The sequence below is a fragment of the Octopus sinensis genome, linkage group LG18, assembly GCF_006345805.1.
Source record: "Octopus sinensis linkage group LG18, ASM634580v1, whole genome shotgun sequence".
NCBI lineage: Eukaryota > Metazoa > Mollusca > Cephalopoda > Octopoda > Octopodidae > Octopus > Octopus sinensis.
The window spans coordinates 48,974,140-48,996,063 of record NC_043014.1 but is presented as its reverse complement, the minus strand read 5'-3'; the positions used below and the strand labels follow the sequence as shown (position 1 = coordinate 48,996,063).

Here is a 21,924-nt window from a genome sequence, read left to right as displayed (position 1 = left end):
CATTTGACTGCGGCCATGCTGGAGCACCGCCTTTAGTCGAGCCCAGTACTTATTCTATCGGTCTCTTTTGCCGAACCGCTAAGTGCCGGGGACGTAAACACACCAGCATCGGTTGTCAAGCAATGCTAGGGGGACAAACACAGACACACACACACACATATATATATATACATATATACGACAGGCTTCTTTCAGTTTCCGTCTACCAAATCCACTCACAAGGCATTGGTCGGCCCGGGGCTATAGCAGAAGACACTTGCCCAAGATGCCACACAGTGGGACTGAACCCGGAACCATGTGGTTGGTTAGCAAGCTACTTACCACACAGCCACTCTTTTTTTTTCTTTTTTTTTTTTTGTTGCTTCGCTCACTGGACCATGTCCATGCTGGAGCATTGCCTTGAAGGGTTTTAACCCTTTAGCATTTAAACCTGCCATATCCGGCCAAAAGTATTCTGCCTGTTTTATGTTCAAACTGGCCAGATCTGGTCTCTCACACCAACCCTACAATATCGTTTTAAAAATTAACAGCTACCTCATTAAAATCTCATAGCTACAAGATAATGCATGATTAGCTCAAATCAATGTAGATGAAAAAGCATTAATTTTGGCAGAATAATGCGAACACTAAAGGGTTAAATGAACAAATTAACCCCGTTAATTATACTTTTCTTTTTTTAAAGTCTGGCACTTTTTTTTGTTATTATTTGGCAAACCCTTTCATGAGAATGCAAATAAACCAACACTGGTTGTCACATAGTGGCGGGGCAAGACACACACACACACACACATGAACCCACAAATTTGGTAGAGGGACAGGCACAGATGTCTTGCTGTAGAGGTGGCACAAGGCTACTCTGTATTATATGAGGGTGGGTGGAAATAGGTCTAAGGTGTGTGTGTGTGTATAAAACTAAGCCAGTTGGTGTATATATTTTCCTGTAAAGTTTATTTCCATATAAACTATAGAAGCTTGCAGTGTGTGTGTGTGTGTGTGTATTTGCTACTGGATTCCATACAGTTTCCATTTACCAATTGCACTCACAGCCTGGGGCTATATTAGTAGAAGACAATACTCAAAGGTTATACACAATGGGATGGAACTCGAAACCTGGGCTGTGAAGTGGGCTTAATCGCACATGCCCACCTCTATCATACTGTATGGCCCTAATCTTTTGCTTCAGTCATTAGATTGCTGCTTTTCTCGGACACTTGCTTTGAAGAATTTTAATTGAAGGAACCAATTCCAGTGCTTATTACTTTTTTTAGCCTGGTACTTATTCTATTGGTCTCTTTGACCAAACTGTTACAGGGAACACAAAACACCTCAATACAAGTTGTCACGCATTTGTGGGGGACACATCCATATACACAAGGAACTTCTTTGAGTTTCTGTCTACCAAATCCAGTCACAAGGCTTTGGTCAGCTTGAGGCTATAGATGACACTTGTCCAAGGTGCCACACAATGGGACTGAACCTGGAACCATGTGGTTGAGAAGAAAACTTCTTACCACACCTGTGTCTAATGGGAAAATAAACAGGGCGGGGGGATGCTTTCTTTGTAAATTAAACTTCTCACATTTTGAAGATGGCAGTTGACAAAAAAACCATTCAACTGGATCCACTTTTAATATTTTGTGCCATTAGACTACATTCACCGTTTTTATTTTTCTCTTTTTGATGGTACAATGGTAAATGTTCTGTGTAAATGTGAGAGAAGCTAAGAAAAGCTTTAGTTTGTGTGTTAATGGTTAAAACCAGTGTGTTTAATATAGTTTCATGTAAAATTTATATATTTCCCCACCATTTCTTTCAGCACAAACCTATATTGCTATAGACTGGGATATGAAAGCCAAAATGAAGTTTTACAGTGAATCTGTAGCAGAGGTGAGACCGTTTATTACATTGGGAAGATCACATTTTCACTTGGTATTGATATTTTCAGGGGGTTTATACTACTAAAAAATATATATATATTTATACACACACACACGCACACACACATATCATCATCATCATCATCATCATCGTTTAACGTCTGTTTTCCATGCTAGCATGGGTTGGATAATACACACACACACACACACACACACACATACACACACATATATATACACACACATATATATACACACATATATATACACACATATATACACACACATATATATACACACACATATACATATATACACACACATATACATATATACACACATATACATATATACACATATACATATATATACACACACATATACATATACACACGCACACATATATACATATATATACACACACATATGCATATATACATACACACACATATATATATATATACACACACATGTGTGTGTGTGTGAGGGACTCTTCTGTTGAAGATAACGTATGAGCACTCAGCTTTTGCCAGACAACCTGCACAAATGTTCTTGCTGCACATCAGTTCACCCCTTCCATCAACTTGACATTGTCTCAACAGGAGCACAGTGTACCATGCATCAGGTATCAAGGTGATCGCAGATCATCATAAGACGAAGTGTTTTGCCCAAGAACACAATGTACCACACAGTCTAGGAATTGAAACCATGATCATGCGATTGTGCAACACCCTAACCACTAGGCCATTGTTGATGAAATTACAGTTTCACTTGAGATATATATCTCTAATGAGTTGATATAAATTTTCATATTGCTCTTGATGTGAGTGTGTGTGTGTGTCTCAAACAGGAGACTGGAAAAAAGTTTTGGTCAAAAGTTTTTCCCAATCTTCTCTTTTGATAAGTAATTGCTTTACAAATACTATTTTCCAGTGGTTTTCAACTCTTAGGAATTCCTCACACAATTATAGCATCTACATACAATTTTAGTGCACTGGAATATGCAGATGAGTTCATGAGAGCACAAACCCCTATATACATTTGTGTATGTACATATATATATATATATATATATACTCTTTTACTTGTTTCAGTCATTTGACTGTGGCCATTCTGGAGCACCGCCTTTAGTCAAGCAAATCAACCCCAGGACTTATTCTTTGTAAGCCTAGTACTTATTCTATCGGTCTCTTTTGGCCGAACCGCTAAGTTACGGGGACATAAACACACCACCATTGGTTATCAAGCGATGTTGGGGGAACAAACACAGATACACAAACATACACACACACACATACATATATATACATATATATGACGGGCTTCTTTCGGTTTCCATCTACCAAATCCACTCACAAGGCTTTGATCTATCCAAGGCTAAAGTAGACACTTGCCAAAGTGCCACGCAGTGGGACTGAACCTGGTACCATGTTGTTGGTAAGCAAGCTACTTACGACACAGCCACTCCTACACCTATATATAAATATATCATCAAACGTCTGCCGTCTATGCTGGCATGGGTTGGATGATATGTATGTGTGTGTGTGTTTCTGTTGATAAACATATTCATTTTATGTATTTCTGTTGATATAAATTTACACCAAGTTTGTACCAAAAACCTATTAAATATTGTATTGCCATGATGTTTTCTTAGACAATTGATATTCATGAATCGATGCGCCAGAAGAACACCATGAAGAAGCAGACCATTCAGTTGAATGAATGTTTGGAATTATTTACAACAAAAGAAAAACTCGGCGCTGATGATCCCTGGTTTGTACTGCTCCTTTCTTACACTGACTGATAAGGATTTAGAGTTTTTGGGACTCTTAGCTTCATCTTTTTTTAGATTTGAAAGAATGTTATTCTGTCTTCATTCTGTAAAGTCATAGCAGCAACATAGGATCAAGAGGACCTGTTTAGTCTTGTTGAGGACATGGGGACATCTGTAGTGTTGGTGCCACAATGTAATCAGCACATTCTGTGGTGTTTGGTGTTACAAAGAGTATTCAGCTCTAGAAAGCAAAATGAAACTGAAATGTACAAGGTCTCTGATTCATCAAGGGAGGTAATATATTAGAATAAGAACTGATCTAAACCGATGATGGTCCATCCGGTCCTTGCCAGTGTGAAAACGTGCACTTTTTGAGTCAAATATATATATATATATATCATCATCATCAGTTGATCTTCCATGCTGGCATGGGTTGGAGACAGTTTGACAGGAGCTGGCAATCCAGAGAACTGCACCAATCCCCACTTTCTCTTTTGACGTGGTTTTTACAGCTGGATGCCCTTCCTAATGCCAACCACTTTGCAGCATGAACTGGGTGCTTTTTACGTGGCACCTTTTATTGAAATGTGTGAATAATATACATAGTAATGTTGTCATCTGTAAGAGATGAAGTTAATTGATCTGAATAATTCTTATTAACAGTTATTACCCCCCCAAGATCAACTTATTAAGGCGGCGAGTTGGCAGAAACGTTAGCATGCCGGGTGAAATGCGTAGCCGTATTTTGTCTGTTGTTACGTTCTGAGTTCAAATTCCGCCGAGGTCGACTTTGCCTTTCATCCTTTCGGGGTCGACAAATTAAGTACCAGTTACGTACTGGGGTCGCTGTAATCAACTTATTAACAGTTATTACCCCCCAACTTGATTAATCTTAATAATTAGGTGTGAAAATCTTAATGTCAATTCTCCAATTTTCTCATATATTTTTCAAATAACTGTATTTATTGTAATTTCTTTTCTGTCTTAGGTATTGTCCGCAGTGTAAGAAACATCAGCAGGCCACGAAAAAGTTCGATCTCTGGTCTTTACCCAACATCTTAGTTATACACCTGAAACGGTTTTCTTACAATCGATATTGGCGAGACAAAATAGATACGCTTGTTGAATTCCCCACTGGGTAAGTGACTGCAATTTCTGGGAGGCTTTTCTACCTTGGTTTTTAAAGAAATATTTTTATGATCGGCAGGTGTTTGGAATATAAATTAACGTGAGATTTTGATGGAAGGTTTAAGATCCTTTTAAAAACAGGGAGTTTGTATCTTAAAACCAGGGGCAGTTTTAGGTGGATTGGTATGAAAAAAGGGTTAAAAGTAATTTTTTTTGTTGTGTCTGGAGAGAGTCATTTTCTTTTTGTGCCTTATAATGTAACACACTCACCGGTAAAATTTCCACTTATTTCTTCAACACACGAACTCATATAAAGAATTTTGCAAACCAAATCCAAAAACGAAATGTAATTTTTTTTCTTCATTGTTTTATGAAGATTTAATTTCCTTCAATTTAATTTGGTTTCTTTATTTTTTTCTTTCTTCAATTGAAATCTGATTTTTTTAAAAAAAGTAAAAAGCTTTTTTAATTTTCCCAAACAAAGAATGAAACCAAAAATATGAGAAAATGTATTATAAAAAAGAAAAAGAAAAACCCTCAAAATTGTTTAAAATGTTTTGTTTCTGTTGTTTAGTAACTTGAATCTGAAGAAATACATAATCAACAACAACCATGGTCCTGCTACGTATGATTTAATATCTGTGAGTAACCACTATGGTGGAATGGGTGGTGGTCACTGTAAGTAGCCAGACTTTCTTCATTTTTGTTTTAAATTTCATTTTATAAAGAAAGATATTATTTAATGTAGACACTGCTGTTGACATGGTCCCTCTTGGACTGACTCACTTAGATAATGTAGATTGTATAGTTTTATGTGTGTGAGCTAAAATACATATATATATATATATATACCCTCCCCTCCCCCAAGATATTTAATCAACTTGATTGTTCTTAATAATTAGGTGTGAAAATCTTAACTTCAATTCTCCAATTTTCTCATATATTTTTCAAATAACTGTATTTATTGTTTATTTCTTTGTATATATATATATATATATATATACACGTTTTATTTATTATTTTGCACATTACTTAATCATCATTATATTTTTTATCTTATATTTAATATTTCTATTATATGTAATTTTCTAGATGGTGTAATTTAATTTTTCATTTGAATTGATAAAAGGTGGTTTTTTTTTTCTAATTTATATTTATATACATATATTGTATTTTGTGAAATTTGATTTAGTATTTCTAAATTGAATTTTTCCCTGTAAGTTTGGAATAATATTCCCTCAAATTATTATTATATATACATATATATATATACACACACACACACACACACACACGCACACATAACATGGTCACGGTATTGACCAGATTATTGGATGTTATACATCACTGGTCACAATGCACTTTACATCATTGTAGCTTTTGAATGATGCCACAATGCTAACTAGGTGTGCAGACCAACATGCCTCTTGATTGGAAGGCTATTGTGTCAATGGGTGACCCATTTCCAGCTGATTGGACTGGGGCAACATGAAACGAAGTGTTTTGCTCAAGAACACAATGTGCTGCTCCGTCCAGAAATCGAACCTATAATCTAGTGATTGTGAGTACAACTCCCTAACCACTAGGCCATATATATGAAGAATTTTATAATTAATTGGCAGAAGTTACAGAGTCACTCGAGGGCCAAAAGTTTTGGGCATTCACACTTATCAAGCTACCAATACTTAACTTTAATGCAAAGTGACATGTCTAATGTAGATGGATTTATGTTGATGTTGGTCTCTATTGGTCTGTCACACTTTTGTAATGTAGATTGTATAGCTATGTAGATGTAGTTTTTTGTTAAATGTTCCAGCGTGTGTGTTGTAGGCTTCAGATCAATTCTGATCCCATACACCCCTGATTGATGCTATTCTTGCATTCCTTTGCTTTTGGGTTCAGTCACACTGCACTGCACCTTGGGCAAGTGTCTTTAACTCTGGCCCCTGGCTGACCAATGGCCTGAGTGAATTTGGTAGATGTAAACTGAGTGGAAGCCTGTTTGCATTTGCCTGTCACTACTTGATGCCAGGTGTTTGTTTGTTTGTTTATGTTCCCATAATTTTGCAGTTCAGCAAGAAGTCATGTTCAGACTGACAATTTGTTGTGTGCTTCGACCGGCAGTGCTGGGTCGGGTGCTTCGACCGGCAGTGCTGGGGCCGGGTGCTTCGACCGGCAGTGCTGGGGTCGGGTGCTTTGGCCGGCAGTGCTGGGTCGGAGGCTTCGACAGGCAGTGCTGGAGTCGGGTGCTTCGACCAGCAGTGCTAGGGTCGGGTGCTTCGACCGGCAGTGCTGGGGCCGGGTGCTTCGACCGGCAGTGCTGGGGCCGGGTGCTTCGACCGGCAGTGCTGGGGCCGGGTGCTTCGACCGGCAGTGCTGTGGCCGGGTGCTTCGACCGGCAGTGCTGGGGTCGGGTGCTTTGACCGGCAGTGCTGGTCATGATGTGTAGAATGTAAAATTCCTGTCAGTGATGTTAATGTTTCCTTTCCATGTTTTCTGCAGATACGGCATTTGCCAAAAACAAAGATGATAAAGAATGGTATTATTTTGACGACTCAACTGTATCAGCTTCTTCTGAGGATGCTGTTGTGGTAAGAATATTTGTTTGGAATATCTGAGAAAAATCTACCAGCCAAAAGAATAAAAAATAAATAAATATTTACTGAATATTGCACCTGGCAGGTTTGCAACAGAATCGGTAGTTTTTGAGCTAAATATCCTGGCATTTATTATATTCTGAATTCAAATCCTGCTGAAGCTCACTAACCAGTCAAGTGTAAAATATGAGTGACCCTTATTTCATTTCCTTTTTAACTGGGTCGCTGGTGAAATTAATCAAACATGAGGAAAACTATTTTGTGTTTCGTGGTTATGTCCCTTTAGATTGAGTCGAACTTTGCCTATCATTCTAGTAAAGTAATTCTACTGGAAGAGGTGGTGCCCCAGTATGGCAGCGAAGCAATGTTTGAAACTGGGGGATGAAATTCAAAAATAAAAGAGTGGTTTATTAGGATCCACTTTTTATTGCTAGTTTAACCCTTTAGTGTTCAGATTACTCTGTTAAATGTAATACTTTTTCTCTCAAATTGTTTTGAATTAATCATGCATTATGTTATAGCTTTGAGGTTTCAATGATGTGATTATTTATTTTTTAGAATGTCAATGTAGGTTAGGTGTGAGGGGCTAAATATGGCCAGTTTGAATATAAAACATGTAGAATATCTGGGCCAGATATGGCCGGTTTAAACACTAAAGGGTTAAACTGTTTGAAATAAACTTTTACAAAAATTTCTTGTCTAAAACTGCTAGGATTTTTTCACATACAGCAATTTTAGGATTTTTATTGTAGCACTGGGATTCATATCATGAAATGGGGGGAGAAAAAAAAAATCATTGAAACAATTAAGTTTGATGAAGTTTTTTGACTTGGTGCTCTTCTTGTTTCGTTTCAGACAAAGGCTGCCTATGTCCTTGTGTATCAAAGGCAAGGCATCCCTGATCCAACTCAGAAGAAACGGTCCAAGATGAATAATGCTACCTGTTCTTCCTTAGCTGGAGGAAGTGGCCAAGCTGCTGCTGCTGTCACTGCCGCTGCTGCTGCCACCACTGCTGCTGCTGTTGGTGCTCCGCCGCCTTCTTTCCCACAAACTGAGCCACAAGATAGAAACACAAATGGTATTGAAGATACCGATGATGATGACGACGATGATGACGAAGCTATGGACATAAATTAAGACTGGTTTTTTTTTTTTTGTTTTTTTTCCCCCCTCCAAGGGGTGTTGTGCTTTGATGGATTTCCCTTTATTTAAATTTGTTACCATGGTAATATTAAAAAGGAACTTCCATGGAGATAAAAAAAAAATGAAGTGTAATATTTAAAAAAAAACAACAAAAAATAACAAAACAAAACAAATGAGAAACAATAACAACTATTGTCTTTTTTTTTCTGTTTGTTTCTCTAAAAACCTTGTTTTTTTTTTTTTAATTTTATTTTAAAATAAAGAAAAAAAAAGATTTTTTAAAATATTCAATGTAGTAATATAGACGAACTGTTTATTTTGTAGTTATGTTTTTGTTTTGTACACTGAACTGGGCAAGACTCTGTCGGTCATGACGGTGTTCCTCCCTCTCTCTGCATTGGCCTTGCCCTCTCTTTCACCCACATTATACACACATACATATATACATCTGTGTGTGTGTGTGTATGTGTGTGTGTAATACCTTCTCTTCTGTTTGTTATAGTCTGCAGTGCTAACCCACTGTGGTGATTGATTTCTGTCTAGTACCGTTCAAGGTGCTGCTTGGTTGATCGGTGATGAATATTCAATAATTTATTCATTGTTTAACTACGAACCATCATTTCCTTTGTTTTCCTCATCAATCTTATTATTATTATTATTAATATTATTATTATTATTACTACTACTCTTCAAAAACTGCTCATTCCATGCTCTTCTCAGGCAAATTTCCTTATCGAAAAAAATAAAACCTACAAACTGTCTGCTCCCATCCTAACAACCCATCACAGTCTCTTTTCTCTCTCACTCTCTCACCTTCCCTTTGTCTTTCCCCTTCTCTCTCTCTCTCTCTCTCTCTCCTGCCTCACTTTTATTTTTGTAATTTGTGAAAAGCTAAACATTTTGTTTTCCTGCTTCATTTGTCGACAGATTTCCCCCCTCGCCCACCCCTCCTTCCTCAGATCTTTTTTTTCTACAACTATATCAAGTGTGAGAGAAATCACAACAAAAACAGCAAACAGCAACAAAGATTAATTAGATTAATTGCTAATCTCAGCTTTATATAAGACTCTAAAATACATTCAGCTCTTAGACACACAGACAGGTAAAACTAACCTTTCTCTGAATTTTTTTTTTTTTTTTTTGTTCATCAGAGAAAATTTACTGGAAAAAAAAATTCGATTTTGGGGTGGTTTTATTTGAGGATCAGGAACCTCAAATAAAATGAAATTGAAAAAATATATATATATATATATAAACCATGTTATTTAATGTAACATTAGCTTTCTAAATTTCATTATCAGCCCCCTTTTTACTCGCTGTCTCCTTTAAAAAAAAAAAAAGAAAAATTCCTCCGACCCCTTTCAATGTAATTTGTACTGCACCATAACCTAATCTTGATCTAAATCACTTCTTCTACATCTTTTGTTCATCTGCAAACCTAAATAATAATAATAATAAGCCTGTTTCTATTTAAGTCCAGCAGCCACACAAAGAAGCTCTTTTACTCCAGCCTTCTGTTAATTTAAAACAAATGTTTGTAGGATGCTAACAGAATCATTGACAGTGCTTGAAGTCGGCTTTGATATTTACTTAGTCAAATCTTTCAGTTTAAATATCTCCTGTTACTACATTAAGTGTTTTAGTTTTTTTTTTTTTTTTTTTTTCCTCAATTTTTCATCTTAATGTGTATTTAATAAATAAAAAAACAATTTAAAAAAAAAAATGTTTTTATTTCTTGGGCAAATTATTTATTTTCAAAAAGAAAATCGAAATTAAAAAAATGTTAAAAAGATTTAGTTGTGAAGAATGCTCTATTTTTCTAATAATTTAAGATTCTTTTTTTTTTTTTATCATCCTGTTAAGGCCTCTCTATTTAATTTGAGCTTCTCTTTAGAATCTAGTGGAATTTTGAAAGAAAACAATGCAATGTAATGGACATTTTTTTTTTTTTCTTTAACTAATTACTATTCTTATTATTAAGGCAGCAAGCTGGCAGAGTCGTTAGCATGCCAGGTGAAATGCTTAGTGGCATTTTGTCTGTTTCTACGTTCTGAGCTCAAATTCCACCGAGGTCAGCTCAGCCTTTCATGCTTTTGGGGTTGATAAAATAAGTACCAGTAATACACTGGGGTCGATGTACTCAACTTGCCTCCTCCCCCAAATTTGCTGGCCTTGTGCCAAAATTTGAAACCATTATTATTATTAAAATGGGAAACTGGCTGAACCATTAGTATGCCAGACGATATACCCAGTGGCTTGACATTCAGGGTTCAAATCCTGCAAGGCCAACTTTGCTTTTCATCCTTTCTGGGTTGATGCAATAAGTACCAGTTGTACACTGGGGTTGATGTACTCAACTTGCCTCCTCCCCCAAACATGCTGGCCTTGTGCCAAAATTTGAAACTATCATTATTATTATTATTATTATTAAAATGGGAAGTTGGCAGAACCATTAGTATGCCAGACGATATACCCAGTGGCTTGACATTCAGAGTTCAAATCCTGCAAGGCCAATGTTGTCTTTCATCCTTTCTGGGTTGACCACTGGGGTTGATGTAATCGACTTTCCCCTCCCCTTAAAATTGCAGGCCTTGTTCCTACATTAGAACTATTCTTGTTAAAATGGTGAGCTGGCAGAATCGGTTGCGCATCAAAATGCTTAGCAGTATTTCTTCTGATTCTTTACATTCTGAGTTCAAATTCTGCCGAGGTAAACTTTGCCTTTCACCTTTTTCGAGATTGATAAAATAAAGTACCAGTCAAATAAGGAAGTTGATGAAACCAACTCACCCCATCCCTTCAAATTTGCTGACCTTTGTCCCCACAAAAATTAACATTATTTATTATCATCATCATTTCTATTATTATTAATAAAGGTGGTGAGCTGGCAGAATTGTTAGCATGCTGGGTGAAATGCTTGGTATTTTGTCCGTCTCTACGTTCTGAGTTCAAATTCCACTGAGGTCGACTTTGCCTTTCATCCTTTCAGGGTCGATAAAATAAGTACCAGTTGAACACTGGGGTCAATGTAATCGACTCATCCACTTCCCCAAAAATCGCTGCCCTTGTGGCAAAATTTGAAACCATTATTATTATTATGATTATGATATAGCGTGGTGAGCTGGCAGAATCGTTAGCACACTGGCAATAAGCAGCATTTCACCTGTTGCTACATTCTGAGTTCAAATTCCACCGAGGTCGACTTTGCCATTCATCCTTTCAGGGTTGATAAATTAAGTACCAGTTAACTACCAAGATCAATGTAATCGACTATTCCCCTCCCCTCCCCACAAATTTCAGATCTTGTACCTATAGTAGAAAGGATTATTATTATTATTATTATTATTATTATTGGCAGCAAGTTGGCAGAATCAGTAGCATGCTGGATAAAATGCTTAGCAGTATTTCATCCATCTTTGCATTCTGAGTTCAAATTCTGCCAAAGTCGACTTTGCCTTTCATCTTTACAGGTCGATAATATAAGTACCAGTTGAGCACTGGGGTCGATAAAATTTGACTATCCCCTCTCCCCTGCAAATTTCAGGCCTTCTGCCTATAGTAGTAAGGATTATTATTATTATTATTATTTTCTTAATTTGGCAGGTATAAATGTAAAAAAAACAAACAAATCTCAAATCTAATTCCAGCTTGTCTTTTACTAGTTGTTATATATTTTATGTTGGACGATCAATGCTATTTCAATGTGATTGATTTATTGATGTCGTTTACAGCTTAATGAATTAATAAAATTGAAATAAAAGAGAATTCAACAAACGGCCAAAATACTTTTTAATTTCAGTTGTTCATTATAACGAATCGCCTAATGAGATTTTAATAGAATTGGTTAATTAATAAAAACAATTATGAGTATTAACTTTCAGGAAAGGGGCAGGGAACAAAACTGGGATTTTTTTTGATTTTTTTAACATATCTTTTTACTTGTTTTAATCATTGGATTGCAACCATGCTGGGCACTGCCTTGAGTTTACTCAAATTGACCCCCAGGACTTTTTTTTTTTTTTTGTTTTTGATTTCTGGTACTTAGTCCCTTGGTCACTTTTGCTGGACAGCTAAGTTACAGGGGTGTAAAGAATTAACAGCTGGTAGGTGGGGTGGGGGCAAACATGTATATACAACGGGCTTCCAGTTTACATCTACCAAATTCACTCACTAGGCATCAGTCAGCCCATGGCTATGGATGACACCTGCCCTAGGGACTGTGCAGTGGAACTGAACCTGGGACCACTTGATTACTACTTTTTCTTTCCATTTTTCAAGATTGCTTTGTCAAAGTTAAAAAGAAATATTTAACACCCTCCCACTCTTCTGTCTATCAAGTAGCTATGTACTGTGTTGTATTTGCTTTTCAAGTGGATATATATATGTGTGTGTGTGTGTGTATATATATATATATATATATATATATATATATATTAAATTAGAGATAAAACCACTATTCGGCAAATCAGTGAAAATCATAAACCAATACATAGATTTGCTGAATAGTGGTTTTATCTCTAATTTAATATATATATTTATACTATAAAATTAGATTTAATCCTAAATCTAATTTTTCCCTGTAAGTTTGGATTTACTCCCTAATATTATTATTATATATATATATATATATATCATTATCATTTAACATCTGCTTTCCCTGCTGGCATGGGTTAGACAGTTTGCAGGGAGCTGCCTAGGTCCCAGTTGTCTATTTTGCCATGATTTCTACAGTTGGATACCCTTCTTAATAATGCCAACCACTTCACAAAGTGTACTGGGTGCTTTTACGGCACAAGTGCTTTTACTTGACACTGCCATGGGTGCTTTTGTGTGGCACTAACAAATGCTTTTACCTGACATCAGCACCCGCAAGCCCTGAAAAGAAGGGCCTCTTGCCTGAGAGAAGGATGTAGAGGACATACCTGTATGTATGGACAGCCACAGTTTTATTGAGCTTGACATGTCTTCCCAAGCATAGCATGCAACCAAATGTCTTGGTCTCCTGTCACCTCCACTGTGAGGCCCAACACATGAAGGTCCTTTCTTACCACTTTGTCCCATGTCTTCCTGAGTCTACCTCCTTCCTCAAGTTTCCTTCACAATTAAAGATCAGGACTTCTTTATTTTATTTATATATATATATGTGTGTGTGTGTGTATCATGTATGTATTAATAATAAAAAAAACATGGAGTGAACTTAGCAGGGGGAGTGGAAAATCTGTTTTGGACAGTCCTTCTGTATAGGAAAATGATAGTTTTGTGATCTATAAATTTTTCCAACTTAGAGAATGTACGATTTTGGTTTCTCTCATTAATTTTTCTCCTTTCAACTTTTTCCTGAATGAGGAATTGTCCAAAACACTGGATGTTTTTTTTCCATTTCCCACACCAAGTTTGTCGTACTCTTTTGATTGATTTTACTAAATAATACAAATTTTACTGACACAGGCTAACATAGGTTTCTTCAGAGTCTGATCACACACACACATATATATATATATATATATGTGTGTGTGTATACATATATGTACACTCACATATATACTTCTGTGCATGTCTGGCTTTATACACAGGAAATATATAAAAGTTATATTCAAAGTCAAAGCTTGCACCGAGTTAAATTTTGTAGTTTATCCTTTCATTAAGAAAATAAAGTGGCACCCAAGACAAAATTAGCTACAGCCCCTACCTAGCAATAATTGTGGCCTTGTGCATTTGTAAGTAGGAATTATTATTATTATTATTAAGGCAGCAAGCTGGTGAACCATTGGCACCCTGGGCGAAATGCTTAGCGGTATTTTGTCCTTATGTTCTGAGTTCAAATTCCGCTGTGGCTGATTTTGCTTTTCATCCTTTCAGGGTCGATAAAATAAGTACCTGTTGAAGACTGGGACTGATGTACTCGATTTGTCCCCTCCCCCCAAAATTACTTCCTTTGTGGCTAAATTTGAAATTATTGTTATTATTAAGGTGGTGAGCTGGAAGACTTATTAATATGCTGGACAGTATTTTGTCCGTCCTTACATTCTGAGTTCAAATTCCACTGTGGTCAACTTTGCCTTTCATCCTTTCGGGGTGAATGAAAAAAGTACCAGTTATGCACTGGGGGTCGATCTAATTGACTTAATCCCTTTGTCTGTCCTTGTTTTTCCCCTCTATGTTTAGCCCCTTGTGGGCAATAAAGAAATAGGTATTTTATCCATCTTTATGTTCTGAGTTCAAATTCCACTGAGGTTAGTTATGGGGTAGATGTAATTGACTTACCCCCTCCCTTGAATTGCTGGCCTTATGCCAAAATTCAAAGCCATTGTTGGTACTACAAACCATTATTGGTACTACAAAACCATTATTGATGCTAACAATTTTACTAGCAAGCTGGTAGAATTGTTAGCAACTCAAACAAAATACTTGGCACCACTTAATGCTCTTAACACGCCGGGTTCAAATTCTGCCAAGATAAATTTTGCTTTTCATCCTTATTGGGTCTATAAAAATAAAGTACATACCAGTTGAGTACTGGGGTCAGTGTTATCAACTTGCTCCCTCTTCTCAAAATGACCTGCCTTGTGTCAAAATGAGAATCATTGCTGTTATCACTACTACTACTACTAATACAACTGGGGATTCAGTTTACATTTATTGTTCCCTGCGTTGATAAATTGAAGCACCAATTAAGAATTACTGCAGTTTATATAGAGTTAAACAGTTTCTCCTTTCTAGACCTGGCCTTCTGACTTGTTGGTACTCCCGCTGTTGTGCTTACGAAACAATTTGTCTTTGATCCCTGAAGATCAAATCTAATTCCTTGTGTAACACCACCTGTTTGACATTGAACTCTTCCTAACTCTGTTCTTTGAGACTCTCGAAGAAGTCATTGACGAGAACCGAGGACGGGCTTAGGGTGTCACCTGATGCTGTATCCAAATCTGAACAATTTTGACATGTAACTTGAATCTTGAAACAGAATTGTTGGTCCATGCAATGTTTGAAGAGAAGAAAATGAAATTTTAAAATAAAATATTGGGCTGTCAGATAAATTCATTCGTTTTTGTTTGTTTTTTTGTTTTGCATTTTTTTTTTACTTGGCAATTCATCATTTATGCCTGGAAATAGGTAAAATTTATTCAGATTAAAACAAAATTTTTACAGGAAGAATCATCATCATCATCATCGTCGTTTAACATCCGTTTTCCATGCTAGCATGGGTTGGACGGTTCGACCGGGGTCTGGGAAGCCAGGAGCTGCACCAGGCTCCAGTCTGATCTGGCAGTGTTTCTACAGCTTGGTGCCCTTCCTAACGCCAACCACTCCATGAGTGTAGTGGATGCTTTTTACGTGCCACAAGTTCCAGGGAGGCTGGCAACGGCCACGATCGGTTGGTGAGAGATACAAAACTAAAACAATAAAAAATACAATAAAAATGCTTTTTGCGTTAATTTAAATTGTTAATTAACCCTTTACTATTTAAATTGGCCACACCCAGCCCAAATAATCTCCAAGTTTTATAGTCAAACTGCCCAAATTTAGCCTATCATACCTACCTACAATGCCATTCTAAAAATAATCAGTCACATAAAAGTTTTGAGGCTGCAAGATATTGCGATTAATTCCAAGCAATGTGAATAAATGCGGATTACATTTGATAGAACAATAATGCTGAAAGGTTAAAATAAATGGAAAAAAGAAAAAAATGGACAAATTTATCTGACAAGCCAATGTAAACAAGCTTTAACTAAACACTAATCAGATTCCCTTTTTTTTTCTGGTTCTTTGTCTTTCTATAGCAATCGTTTATTTTTTTAATCATGAATTCTGTTGAATGATACCAACTCTTCAAAAATATATATTCACACACATTCTCTCTGTCGTGTCTCTCTCTTTTCCATGTGAATAACCTCTCGAGCTTTTACGTGGTTATGGGCAAGTGAAACAAGCAGAAACAGAAAGAATCGTTTATCTCTTTCTTTACTGGTTCCACTCATCTGAATGTGGCTGCAATGAGAGATTACTTTATGTATATATATATATTTTCTTTCCTCCACCTCACTCTCCATTTTGTATCACATCTAAACTAACCATGACTTAATCATCCTCTCACACCATCTCTGATGAAGGGATATTATTAATAAATATCCTGGAAACAGTTGTAAGACCTTCTATCTATAAATGCTCTAATATCTACACAGCCTTGGTTTTTTTTTTATCTTATTACGCAAAAAATTCTTATATATATATATATATATATATAATGATATTAATGATATAGGTGGCTAGTTAGCAAAAAAACGTAAAGGCAAATTTATAAGCAAGGGTACTAGATAACACCAGCGTTGCTAGAAATGAGAGTGAAAAGGGACTCAATTAGCCACAATAGCACTGAATTGTGTCACTTTTGACTCTCATTTGTAGCAATGCTGGTGCTATATATATATATATATATATATACACACAAGGTGGTATCAAAAGGTTCCCAGACTAGTTATATTTAGTAAAAAAAATAACTTATTTACCTAAGTTTTAACATTACCTCTTTTGAAATAGTCCCCTTGTGCAACAAGACATTGGTCCCAGTGTTCCTACCTCTTGGAATTCGGTCTGGAAGTCATTTTCCGTAAGCGAGACAAGGACCTGCCATTTGCTTTGGATCTCGACAATGGTGTTACAACAGTGACCTTTGAGCTTTCATCTTGGTAAAAAGATGGAAGTCTACTGGTGCTAAATCTGGTGAGCAGAGTGGATGTGGAAGTTATGCCATGTATATTTTAGCAAGAAACTCAAGAGTGAAGAGAGCTTGGTGAAGGATCTAATTCTTTTCCCAAATGTCCCCCTTCAAACACTTGTCACTTTTGCCAAATGCCCCCCCCCCACTCAAACACTTGAAAATATTGCAGTAGAACTCTTGAAAGATGCTCTGGCCCTGGGGGATGAATTCTTGATGCACAATACCACATTTCTAGGTATGATGTATGTGGCAGGTTTTCCAGATTGCTCAACTTCTTTCCAGGATGTTCTTCCACTTTTGAAGTACTGGTGCCACTTGAAACATTGTGTAAGACCCATTGCCTCATCACCATAAGCTTGCTGGAGTGTGCTCAATGTCTCTGTATCAGACTTTATTTGCAAGAGGTCCCATTCAGATAGAGGAGATAACCAATATGTAAGCTCTGCCAAAAGTACTTCACAAATAACTGACAAATATAATAGCAAACAAACCCAACGCTGGAATAAAAACCAGGTAAATAGGTTACACACTTTCATGAAGAACTTAGGTAGAAATAGAAATACACACCACAATAACATAGACACATCTAGCAATATCGAGTGGTTTCCCTGGGCATGGATACATTGAAACTCCGACGTCTGGCAGCTGACTTGGCAGACACCCATAAAATTATTAACCATCTTACAAACAATAACTCTGAGCACCTTTTCAAACTCCACTTGTCTAACACCCATGGACATATTTACAAAGTCAGAAAACAGCACAGCTCCCATGACTTCAGGAAACATTTTTTCATGCTAAGAGTTGCTGAAGCATGGAACAGACTGCTGGCATCAGTTGTTAGTTGTCGGAGCACTGCATCCTTCAAAACTTCCCTGCTTCCTGAGATTCGCCAACACTACACCTGATTTTCTCCCCTCCATACACACGCAAGCATGTATCTGACCCATACACTATTCACTTTCCAGACATTTGTACATTACTGCATATGCTTTATATGCACTTTTGACAAGTTGTGGTGACCTGAGCACTATACAATAATTTATATTATTATTATTATTATTATATATAATCCCCTTTCAGAAAACAAATAATTTCCAATATAACTAAATTCTTCTATTCAGCATTGACTAAACATTCTCCAAAAAACAGTAAGTACTATAGAACAGTTAATAAACATAGAATTAGAGTGGCTTTTTTTCTAATAGTAGAAATCTAGCACAAATTATAGCAGCACACAATGCTAGTAGATTAAACAGTTTCCATACAAACAATAACAATAGTAACCAGAATAATAATCATAGATCAATAAATAGCAACAACGTCAACATGACAGGAACTATGGTTTGACAACCAATCAAATGGAAGATACCCAAACAAACTCCCACAGTAACCTGGAATGGGAAGGTGTGATTCCCAGAAAGTGCAGTACTCAGAATGTCACCTCTAGTGAAGCTGAAGCGGAAACTAGTAATGGAAGTAGTAGAACTATCAAATGTGATTTCACAAGGAACAGGGTTTGCCTGCTTAAATATAATTGTAGGTATAAAAATATTGTATGCAGATGTAAGGTTATCTCAGAGAATAGAGAGTACTTCTATATCAGAGCTGGCTCACACTATATTAAGCAAAGAATTGCCAATCATTTAAATTCGTTTAGATATAAGGACAAAATAAATACTACTAGTCTTAGTAAATTAATTTGGGCACTAAAAGATAGTAACAAAGTATATTCAATTGGCTGGGGAATAATTAGTAGGGCAAAACCTTATAGAATAGGCGGTAATAGATGCAACTTTTGTGTGGAAGAAATATACCAAATTTTCACTTCTAAATTTAATCTTATAAACACAAAATAAGAACAGGCTCTAAGATGTCTACACTTAAGAAGATGTACATTTAGACAATTTAAATAAACACAGCTCACCATGTATAGTAATTATACTAGTTACAATAATGATTATAATAATAAATGATATTTATACTACTACTACTACTACTGATGATGATGATAATAATAAACCAAATAAGGAAAATACCCCTGAATAAATAATGTACTCCATACAGCAAAATATAAACAAAACTACTACAATTAATTGAAATCTGAATTGACATTTTTATAAGCCATGCTTCAACAGTATTACCAGCAGAGGTGATTATAAGACTAGCATCCCATCAAATATAAATAGTAATGCTAATACCTTCAGCTGAACACCAATGCAGGACGCTGGTTTGGATGTAAACAAACCAGCACTTGTTGTGATGGGGTGGCAATGGACAAACATAGACACACACACATGTATATATGTGACAGGCTTCTTTCAGTTTCCATCTATAAAATTCACTCACAAGGCTTTGGTCAACCTGAGGCTATAGGAGAGGACACTTACCTGAGGTGCCAAGCAGCAGGACTGAACCCAGAACCATGTGGTTGGGAAGCAAACTTCTTACCACACAGCCACACCTGCTCCTATATATACCTACATATTTAAGGAGGTATTGAAAAGCTCCTGGCTTTGGGTAAAAGAAAATACAGGAGGACCAGTTAAATATGATTTTATTCACCATATTACTCTCTCAGATTCCTTGACTTATTGCAGCGGCCCTTCAGTTTTTCTAACCCCTGTAAAAACCTTAGAAGTTTTGGCCTCCAACTAGGCCTTTTGCAATACCCTTAGAGTCAGGAACTTTTCTGCAACCCCTTGTAAACACATACACACACATGCACACGCATGCACACACACACACACACACACACACACACACACACACACACACACACACAACACACACACACACAGAGGCATTTAGAAGCATTTATATTAAACACACACATACATACAGGTATATATAAGCATGTATGTGTACCCTCCACCACATCATATAATACAAGATATTCTTTTATTCTTTTAGCACACTCAGGCATATAATTCTGGCCATACTGCAGCATTTCTTAGCATAACATAACACTACATAACATAACACAAAGACATAATTACAATCATCATCATCATCATCATCATCATTTAGCGTCCGTTTTCCATGCTAGCATGGGTTGGACGGTTCTACTGGGGTCTGTGAAGCCAGAAGGCTTCATCAGGCCCAGTCAAATCTGGCAGTGTTTCTACGGCTGGATGCCTTCCTAACGCCAACCACTCCGTGAGTGTAGTGGGTGCTTTTTACGTGCCACCCGCACTGGTGCCAGAGGGTCCGGCATCGGCCACGATCGGTTGGTGCTTTTATGTGCCCCACACAGAAGCCATCGAGGCGGTGCTGGCACCGGCCACGTTCAGATGGTGCTTTTTACGTGCCACCCGGCACTGGTGCAGACAGAGCTGGCAAACGGCCACGAACGGATGGTGCTTTTTATGTGCCAACCGGCACGAGGGCGGCGAGGCTGGCAACGGACACGAAACGGGCGGTGCTGGCAACGGTCGCGAAACGGAAAGTTCTCTTACATGCCACCGGCACTGGTAACACATCTGCAATTTCCATTGATCGATTTCGATTATATATATATATATATATATATATATATATATATATGTATAGTACAGTACAAGGCAATATAACATAAGAGAATAAACGTCTTGACATCCTTCCCTTGTGCCATGTGTTGTTTCTCCACCAGATTTACTCCTATTACACATGTAAAAACGAATATTTATTGATTTTTTTCTCTCTCTCTCAGTTAGTCAGCTTATGTGACCTCCACACTTTCTGCAAACCCGCCACGTAAAATACACATACACACACACACACATCCATACACACACATACATGCATATATATATATTTTTATGTGTGTGTGTGTCTATAAAGATATAGGTACATCAATACCTTCTTGACGTATTTCTTTGATACGTCTCCAGGAAATATGGCAGAACGTAGGAAGAAGCAGTAAGTAAAAACATCTTGGGTTCAATTTTTTCTTTCTTTCTCCTCACACACACACAGAGAAAAACACATACAGATATACAAACACATATACATACTTACACATACATATATATGTGTGTATATATATATACATACATATATATATATATATATGTATGTATATGAATGTATGTATACTTACATACACACGTATGTATATATACACACGTGTGTGCAATTATGTGTATGTATAGAAGACACCTAGTAAAGAGCCGGTTAGACCATAGTTTAAAATAAGTACTCAATACAGACGTCGGCCAGAGGGAATATATTTATTATTAGCAACAGGCCCTCAAAGGGCTACCCTGTGGTTTTGGGGATTAAGTTATTCTACATACATACATATATATATAATATATATATATATATATATATATATCGTCATCATCATCATCATCAGCTTCATCGTTTAACATTCTCCTGCCACGCTGGCATGTGCTGGACAGTTTGACAGGAGCTGGCCAGGAGGGAGCATGCACCATACTCCTTATACACATGCACACACAACATACATATACACACATATAAATAGATAGCTGGAAAGACAGTCAGACAGATAAAGATATATAGTGGTGTGTGTGTGTATGTATATATATATATATATAAATATATATATACAAATATATATATATATATATATATACACATATATATATATACACACAGACACACATGTGCGTGTGTGTGAGTGTATATATATGTGTGTGTGTGTATATATATAATATATATGTGTATGTATATATA

At 36.7% G+C, this 21,924-nt stretch overlaps 2 protein-coding genes across 2 annotated transcripts in view; both read left to right on the top strand.

Annotated features, from left to right (window-relative positions):
- LOC115221316 (ubiquitin carboxyl-terminal hydrolase 15) overlaps positions 1-9,846 on the top strand; it is a 68,660-nt gene extending 58,814 nt beyond the window's left edge. Inside the window, exons 18-23 of the mRNA XM_029791478.2 lie at positions 1,817-1,887; positions 3,532-3,650; positions 4,640-4,789; positions 5,354-5,457; positions 7,282-7,370; positions 8,232-9,846. Coding sequence (XP_029647338.1) covers positions 1,817-1,887; positions 3,532-3,650; positions 4,640-4,789; positions 5,354-5,457; positions 7,282-7,370; positions 8,232-8,513 — 815 coding nt within the window. The 3' untranslated portion in view covers positions 8,514-9,846. The remainder of the gene's footprint in view (positions 1-1,816; positions 1,888-3,531; positions 3,651-4,639; positions 4,790-5,353; positions 5,458-7,281; positions 7,371-8,231) is intronic.
- An 11,120-nt stretch (positions 9,847-20,966) lies between these two features.
- LOC115221531 (tripartite motif-containing protein 45) overlaps positions 20,967-21,924 on the top strand; it is a 14,646-nt gene continuing 13,688 nt past the window's right edge. Inside the window, exon 1 of the mRNA XM_029791733.2 lies at positions 20,967-21,141. The gene's annotated coding sequence lies outside the window, so the exon portion shown is untranslated. The remainder of the gene's footprint in view (positions 21,142-21,924) is intronic.